Source organism: Caretta caretta, chromosome 9, assembly GCF_965140235.1.
Source record: "Caretta caretta isolate rCarCar2 chromosome 9, rCarCar1.hap1, whole genome shotgun sequence".
NCBI lineage: Eukaryota > Metazoa > Chordata > Testudines > Cheloniidae > Caretta > Caretta caretta.
Window position 1 is genome coordinate 100,473,979 of NC_134214.1, and position 9,327 is coordinate 100,483,305.

The 9,327-nt window shown below is 44.7% G+C and overlaps 1 protein-coding gene across 2 annotated transcripts in view; it reads right to left on the reverse strand.

Moving 5' to 3' along the window:
* WDR44 (WD repeat domain 44) overlaps window positions 1-6,229 on the reverse strand; it is a 61,214-nt gene extending 54,985 nt beyond the window's left edge. The window contains exon 1 of one of the 2 annotated variants that reach the window (XM_048863509.2): window positions 6,084-6,229. In XM_048863509.2, coding sequence (XP_048719466.2) covers window positions 6,084-6,160 — 77 coding nt within the window. In that variant the 5' untranslated portion in view covers window positions 6,161-6,229. The remainder of the gene's footprint in view (window positions 1-6,083) is intronic. The other variant, XM_048863508.2, reaches the window with a different exon arrangement.
* Window positions 6,230-9,327: the final 3,098 nt, after the last annotated feature.

Below are 9,327 nucleotides of genomic sequence, written 5' to 3' on the forward strand. Positions count from 1 at the left end.
TAGCTGTCCCAGTGGGTAAGTCAGTGGCATTAAAACATTGCCATTTGTATAGACACACGTGATGTGTCTGATTCCATTAAACCTCTATTTTGTTAAGTTATTAAATTCATGTTTGTGTTTAAGTCAGACTCAGCAGTGACCATTTACTTGTCCACTTTTGTTCACATCAGGCCCAACTTTATGCTATGTTTGACCTTTATAAGCACAGAAAGTTGTATTAGGAACAACATTTTAAAAAAATTCAGGTATGACACATTAAAGTTGTTAAATACACACACCCACACACACCATGCTGAAGGATATACGTACACATTTAGATCTGTAAAGCACTGCAGAATATTGTGTGTGTAAGTGTGTTAAAGTTCTTTCCAAGGATCAAATGAACTAAGTCATGAAAAAGTTCTTTAGCAAAAATTAGCAAGAAAAATAGCCTGAAGTATCAGTCTTCAGAAGCTGTCACAGGACTCATTATGCTGAGCAGAGAACTCCAACAAAGCATCAGAGGAACTACCTGGGTGTTGTATGTTCGTACTGAATGGTTCTGCTAACCTCTTCTTCTGTGGCCAAACTGCTATGATTAGGTGCTAGCTCAAGCAGAGCTAGTGCATAGATGTCTACCTGCACTGGGAACCACAACTCCCAGCTGCTGTGTAGACATACCCTGAATGGGAAGAGCCTCCAATCAGTTCTTACGCTCTCAGTATTTCTTTGGTGGATCTCATCTCAAATACTGTTCCTTCCACATGCACAGAAATCTCCAAGAGCAACAGGGACAGCAGAACACTACCTAAAACAAAATATGTTTATCCAACCTCAGAAGCACGTGAATCATATAGGTAGCAACAAAAAATGCTGTGTGAGCCAGATGGAGTGGGCCCAATTTCAAAAGATGTTGCAATTAATTCTAAATTATTTGTGCCCACAGAGGGTCAAACATAATGGTAGGCATTTTGACTGCTAAATATAGTGGGAATATTATTTGAAAAAACAGCTAGTTAACAAATGATACTTGGTTTTGTTAGTAATAATACTTAGCACTTTAAAGCTTATTTAAAACAGTCTTCACAACACTCCTGTGATCTGGGCAGGCAGTATAATCCCTGATTTTCAGACAGCAAAGCATAAAGGCTGTGTGACTTGTCCAAGGCCAGAGGTACCATATCAGTAAGAGGATTAGAATTCAGTCCCATGTTCTATTTATTAGGCTATGCCTCTTGTTTCCTGCTGCTAAAGAAAAACCATGTATTTGGAGTATTCCACGATGTAAATTAGTTCCTGTTTTGCACTCCTGAGCCCAAGTATTAACTACAAACATTAATGACAGATCATAGAAATTGTGAGAAATCATATTTCTCCCTAATTTTACTGTTTTGCATGTTCCATACCTAATGATAGAGATGGAATTAGAGCTGGGTGGGAAACTGTTTTTACATCCCATAAAGTTTTTCAAGAATTTATATTTCTGCATTGGGATGAATCCAAGATCTTTCACAGATTTTTGCAAAAAAAAATTGGAGACAAGGACTTGAACCTGGATCTACCACATTCCACTTGAGTGCCCTAACTACCAGGCTATGGCCTATTCTGGACTGACTATAAATTGGTCAGTCTCTCTTGAATCCAATCTGGGCCAGAGAAACCTTCCCAAAACTGACAGGTCCCTGTAAAAAAACCTTAGTTCTGACAAATCAGCATTTTCCAATGAAAACCCATTTTGTCAAAAATTTTCCAACCAGCTCTACATGGAAATCATACAGCAACTGCTTACTAAATTAGCAAAATGGGGTAAGACCAGTAATTCTCTAGGTCTTCCAGTTATTCTATAGAGGCTTCCTGAAGGTGGCCACTAAATTATACATCCAGCCTAGGCATGACCATAGTTAGTGACATTAGAAAAATCACATACCAGGTCTAAGAGCATAAGAACGGCCATACTGGGTCAGCCCAAAGGTCCATCAAGCCCAGTATCCTGTCCTCTGACACTGGCCAATGGCAGGTGCCCCAAAGGCAATGAACAGACAGGTTATCGTTAAGTGATCCATGCCCTGTCAGCCAATCCCAACTTCTGGCAAACAGAGGCTAGGGACACTATTCCTGCCCACCCTGGCTAATAGCCATTGATGGACGTATCTTCCATGAATCTATCTAGCTCCCTTTTGAACCCAGTCATAGTATTGGCCTTCACAACACCCTCTGGTAAGGAATTCAAGAGGTTGACAGTGCGTTGCGTGAAAAAATATTTTTTTGTGTTTTAAACCTGCTACCTATTAATTTCATTTGGTGGCCCCTTGTTCTTGTATTATGAGGAGTAAATAACACTTCCTTATTTACTTTCTCTATACCACTCATGATGTTATAGACCTCTATCATATCACCCCGTAGCTGCCTCTTTTCCAAGCTGAAAAGTCCCAGCCTTATTAATTTCTCCTCATACGGAAGCCATTCCATACCCCTAATCATTTTTGTTGCCCTTTTCTGAACCTTTTCCAATTCCAATATATCTTTTTTGAGATGGGGCAACCACATCTACACGTAGTATTCAAGGTGTGGGCGTACTATGGATTTATATAGAGGCAATGTGATATTTTCTGTCTTATTATCTATCCCTTTCTTGATGATTCCCAACATTTTGTTCTCTTTTTTGGCTGCCACTGCACACTGAGTGGATGTTTTCAGAGGACTATCCACAATGACTCCAAGAGCTCTTTGAGTAATAACAGCTAATTTAGACCCCATCATTGTATATGTATAGTTAGAATTATGTTTTCCAGTGTGCATTACTTTGCATTTACCAACATTAAATTTCATCTGCCATTTTGTTGCCCAGTCACCCAGTTTTGTGAGATCCTTTTGTAGCTCTTCGTAGTCTGCCTGGTACTTAACTATATTGGTAGTTTTGTATCATCTGCAAATTTTGCCACCTCCCTGTTTACCCCTTTTTCCAGATCATTTATGAATATGTTAAATAGGACTGGGCCCAGTACAGATAGCTGGGGGACACCAATATTTACCTCTCTCCATTCTGAAAACTGACCACTTATTCCTACCCTTTGTTTCCTATCTTTTAACCAGTTACCAATCCATGAAAGAACCTTCCCTCTTATCCCATGACTGATTATTTTGCTTCAGAGCCTTTGGTGAGGGACCTTGTCAAAGGCTTTCTGAAAATCTAATACACTACTTCCACTGGATCTCCTTTGTCCACATGCTTGTTGACCCCCTCTAGTAACCCTAATATACTTCTTTATGACATTAAGATAGCCCAGGACAGAGTGCATGTAAAAAGCTGATAGTGCAGAATACACTAGCTTTGACAGAAGTGCATGGGTGTGTGTGCGCGCGCAGACAGAGTGGACTCAGTATCAATTGCTTTGCTCTGGAACCTGGCTGCTTGTTGATATACAGACTGTTAAAACTAAAACCCTAACTCAAAGTTTTAAAAATGGAATTGATCCCATATCTTACTGCTCTTTCAACAAGTCTTCCACTGCAAGGTCAAAGGGAGCACAGCTTTTGGTTCAGACTGTGTGTAAAAAAGAACTGATCCAGCTAATAACTATTTAAAATATAGTTAAAAAGAAAGGTGTTTGTGACAGGTAATTGTAATAAAAGCTTACTTAGCTAAAGCCACAACTACTCCTGCTGCAGATAATATACTTAATTTCCAGATGGTCATTTTCTGATTTTACATTTAAATAAAACTTTATTTAATCCATAAGATGTTTTATAATGCCTGAACAGCACTACACCAGTTTATAGAAAGATTTGGTATACATCCGCGGTATGAAGCAGCATGCACATTGTAGTTCATATAGCATAAAACTAACTTAATAAAAAAGCCTCATTTTCTACATAATTGATTTTGCCTTACTTCTATGGTTCACTGTGGTTCCTAGATTATATATAAAAGTAATGTCTACCACCAACTTCTACTGAATGTAATAAAAATATTTCTGTCCTTATATAAGGCAATGCATTACTTGGCCAGGGCACACAAACATGATTTTATAGAGACGATTCTCAATATGCATGTAAAAAAATATGTAATGGATACTAAGAATAGGGTTAGAGTTTTTTGATTTCCCATTTGTCATCGGTGTGATATTTTTCTCCCCAACAGCAATTGTGTAATCAAGTGCAGCCAATTAAAGAGCTTTTATATTCAAGATAAAAATGAAAACTTTATAGGTTTTGGTAGAACAAAAATGCTTAAAGTTTTCAGTAGCAGAGAACGGTTTCTGAAACACAGCAAACATACGAGACCTATGAGTTTTTCCGAACAGTATGCAGCCGTAGCAATTTAAAAGAACCCCGTGATACAAACAAGCAGAGGTTACAACTGTAGGCAACCTGGTTTTACTGAACAGTAATGGTTTGAATTGTAACACTTATAATGGTACCCTCTCTAATTCAAGACAATAGACACTGAACTAGCATTAGCAAGAGTATATCCTATGAAATAAGTAACTAAATGACGCAGCACAAATATTCTAGAATAAAAGATGACATCATCTAAATTGCGGAGTCTTGCGTGGTTTGTTTGCGTGTACAGGCATTCTTAAACTCCAAGTTCAACATAAAAGAAAAGTAACAAAAGCATAAAACATGATATCGAAGCAGGTCAACAAAACCTGTAGCTTGCCTCAAGAACTCTATTTCCTAGAAAGAAAAGGAGTACTTGTAGCACCTTAGAGACTAACCAATTTATTTGAGCATGAGCTTTCGTGAGCTACAGCTCAAGCTCATGCTCAAATAAATTGGTTAGTCTCTAAGGTGCTACAAGTCCTCCTTTTCTTTTTGCGAATACAGACTAACACGGCTGTTACTCTGAAATCTATTTCCTAGGTATGAGCTCTGTGTTTATAAACATGAAACTGTTTTCATGCTCTGCATCTCAGCTCATAAGGCGGCCTTAAATAGAACACTATGAAGTTAAAAATTTTGCTTTTAAAAACTAGTACTCATGTTATTAATTCTTACATGGTTATTAACTCTTCCATGACCTTTATAAATATCTAATTTGCTTTTCACATGCAGATTCTCTCTCAGTTTGGACCATGAATACAAACCAATCAGTGCCATTTTCATGATCTCATGTACTGGCACCATGCTGCAAGGGTTGACTCGCAAACATTGCAGGGAATTTTTTTTTTTTAAATAGCTAATTTCACCCCATTTTTTATTTTGTAGGAAGCCATTTCTATTGCATTTGTTTTTACTACTGCATACATCTGAATCACCAAAGCAAACACGACTAGTTCTTCAAGGAACAAAGGACCTTTTGACAGAAGAGTTTGGAAGCAGCCTCAGTTAGGAAAATACATTTTTAAAAGTTTGTAAAGTCTGATCCTTATCTAACATCCCAGTGCCATCGAGCTGTGATCACCACCTACTCCCCCAAGAACCAGAGGTGTCCCACCCACTGACGAACAGACTGAAGACTTGGGGCTGTTTCCTCCCTCACAAAAAAGCTTGGCTAAACCCTTCGGCATCTCCCCCCCCGGCAGCCGGCGGCGCAGGGGCGCTAGGTGACTGCCCCAGGGGACACGTCCAGCCCGCGGAAGGGCCCCCGCCGAGCGAAGGGGCCGGCCCCCCCGGGCTGGGGCGGTGCAAAGGGAAGCGCGTCGCTCGCTGCCAACGCGCCCCCGCGGGGCCGCCCGGGTGAGGGGCCCGCCCCAGCCCCCGCCCCCGCCGCCTGAGGGGGAGGGCACCGGGCCGGGAGTTCGGGGGAGCCCCAGGCGCGGGGGAGCTGGGGCGGGGGGGGAGCCGGGGGCCCGGCACGCCGGGGGGGGCGGGGACTCACGGCGCGGGGGAACTGGAGGGGGCGCTGGAGCAGGGGCCCGGGACGCCGGGGGGGGGGGAGCCCGCTGGGGCGGGGGGGGCGCCGGGGGTCCGGCACGCCGGGGGAGGGGGAGAGCCCGCTGGGGCGGGGGGGGCGCTGGAGCAGGGGCCCGGCACGCCGGGGGAGGGGGGGAGCCCGCTGGGGAGGGGGGGGCGCCGGGGGCCCGGCACGCCGGGGGAGGGGGGGAGCCCGCCGGGGGGGGGGGGGCGCCGGGGGGGGAGCGGGGGGGGCGGGGACTCACGGCGCGGGGGAGGCGCCGCCCGGGTGCACGTCCTCGGGCGCATCGTAGAACTCCTCGGTGTCGCTGTCGGACGCCATGGGCCGGGCCGGGCCGGGCCGGGCCAGGCGAGGCGAGGCGGCGGCGGCTGACGGCGGCGGCGACAGCGGGAGCCGCGCAAGTCTCGCGAGCGGCGCGGGCGCGGCGGAGGCTCCGCCCACTGCCGGCGGGGGCGGGGCCGCTGCGAGTCGGCCAATGGCGGGGGACGCCGCGGCGTAGCCCGAGCGGGGGCGGGGCCTTGCTCCCCGCAGAGCCTGGGCGGGGCGCGGGGCTCTCCTGGGCTCGCCAGGATCCCGCCTGGGGCCTTGCTGTGCCCGTGGTCAGGGCCGGGGCTGCAGCTCACTGGGGTTGGCACCAAGCGACCCCTGCTCGGGCACGGCTCCGCGGTGCTAGGCGCTGTACCAACACCTAGGCGCTGTGCTAGGCGCTGTACCAACACAGAGAGAGAGGCTGCCGGCGCTTCTCGGCAAGAGGCTTCAGGGGCTCTGGCACAGCACTGGGTGCTTACAGAGGCTGGTGCTCATTTCTGTTGGGCAGGGAGGGGCAGGGCTCCACTGTTCTCGGAGCTGTACAAACACCTACGGGAGAGAGAGAGGCCTTTCCCTAAACCACCTTGCACCCTGAGTGATCGGGAATGATGAGACCCTCAGAAGGGCAGTGGTTTCATTCACTTTGTTCCTGGGCTGACAGGGTGCTAGAGATTGCACCGTTATTAGTGGCCTGGCAAGCTACTAGCTGCAGCCCTGCCTCAGCTAAATTCGCATGACTCAAGTTAAATACAAGGTCCCAAAAAAGGAAAATAAGCAGTTAAGTCAGTCAGCGCTTCACTCATCCATTCCCCTTCTCAGCTCCCCACTGCCTCCCTTTCACCAACCAGGGCCTGCACATCCCCCCACTTCCACCCTGAACAAGCAGCATGGAGCTAATGCACCAGTGCACCGTCAGGTGCAGATTGCGGTGCTGTCATTTCCGTTTAAACATTACTACCAAATTCAGATCGATTGTTACCCGCCTAGATTATCCATTCATAGAAAACCATCTTGCAGCTCCCACGTAAAATGGGATACTATCCCTCCCTGACTGGTGAATGCCAATGCAAGAGCCTGTACAGAAATATGTTGAGGTTGATGTAGGAAATCCCCACTCACCCTAGATTGATTGTTAAAGCATATGGCTCAATAACCCGTACATGTGGTTGGTTGTGCAGGATAAGGGTGGAGCCAGGTGGGTTGTGAAAAAGGAAGGTAGCAACGGTTGAAATGAGAACTGAAGGATGTCACATAATAAATGGAGCTGTTGAATGACTCACGTACTTGTTTCTTTGCTTTGGGAGGGTTGCTTTGGTGGCTTGTTTATACAGCTTTTATAGGAAAGACAGTGACTACAGAGAGAAGATCCACAAAACTCTGTCTCTGAGCAGCCATGATCCCGAGTTACATGATTGAGGGATAGAAGCTGAGGAACAAATTGATAAATAGTAATAAGGCACCAGGACCAGATGATATTCACCCAAGAGTTCTGAAGCAGCTCAAATATGCAATTGCAGAACTAACAACTATAGTATAAAGAAAAGGAGTATTTGTGGCACCTTAGAAACGAACAAATTTATTAGAGCATAAGCTTTCGTGAGCTACAGCTCATTTCATCGGATGCATCCGATGAAGTGAGCTGTAGCTCACGAAAGCTCATGCTCAAATAAATTGGTTAGTCTCTAAGGTGCCACAAGTCCTCCTTTTCTTTTTACGGATACAGACTAACACACCTTCTACTCTGAAACCTGTCAACTATAGTATGTAACTACTGCTTAAATCAGCCTCTGTACCAGATGATGAGCACAACTAATATAATGCTGGTTTTTTAAAAAGTCTCCAGAGGTGATGCTGGTAATTACATGACAGTTAGCCTAACTTCAGTACCAGGCAAATTGGTTGAAACTATAGTAAAAAACAGAATTATCAGACACATAGATGAAAATGATATGTTGGGGGAGAGTCAATACAAGTTTTGTAAATAGAAATCATGCCTCTTCAATCTATTACAATTCTTTGAGGGAATAAACAAGAATCTGGACAAGGATGATCCAGTGGATATAGTGTGCTTGGACTTTCAGAAAGCCTTTGACAAAGTCACTCACCAAAGGCTCTTAAGCAAACTAAGCTGTCATGGAATAAGAGGAAATGTCCTCTCATGAATCAGTAGCTAGATAAAAGATAGGAAACAAAGGGTAGGAATAAATGGCCAGTTTTCACAATGGAGAGAGGTAAATAGTGGTGTCCCCCAGGGGTCTGTACTGGGACCAGTACAATTCAACATATTCGTAAATGATCTGGAAAAAGGGATAAACAGTTAGGTGGCAAAGTTGGCAGATGATACAAAATTACTGAAGACAGCTAAGTCCAAAGCTGACTGTGAAGAGTTACAAAGGGCTCTCACAAGACCCGTGGCTGGGCAACAAAATGGCAGATGAAATTCAGTGTTGATAAAAAGTAATGCACATTGGAAAACATAATCCCAACTATCCATACAAAATGATGGGGTCTAAATGAGCTGGTACCACTCAAGAAAGAGTTCTTGAAGTCATCATGGATAGTTCTCTGAAAACATCTGCTCAATATGCAGCAGCAATAAAAAAAAAAGCTAACAGAATGTTAGAAACCATTAGGAAAGGGATAGATAGAAAATACAGTATCATAATTCCACTATATTTCCATAGTACATCCATGCCTTCAACACTGCATACAGTTCTGGTCACCCCATCTCAAAAAACCATGTTTTAGAATTGGAAAAGGTGCAGAGAAGGGCAACAAAAGTGATGAGGGGTGTGAAACAGTTTCCATAAGAAGAGAGACTGAAAAGGCTGGCACTGTTCAGTTTAGAAAAGAGATGACTAAGAGGGGCTATGGTGGAGGTCTAATAAAATTGTGAATAGGGAAGCGTGGTTTATCTCTTTACATAACACAAGAACCAGGGGTCACCTATTGAAATTAAAGGCAGCATGTATATAAAAAAAAGGGGGGAAGTACTTTGCACAATGCATAGTCAACCTGTGGAACTCATTGCAAGAGGATGTTGTGAAGGACAAAAGTATAACTTGGTTCGAGAAAGAATTAGATAATTTAGTGGAGGATAGGTCCATCAATGGCTATTAGCCAAGACGGTCAGGGATGCAACCCCATGCTCTAGATGTCCCTAAACCTCTGACTGCCAG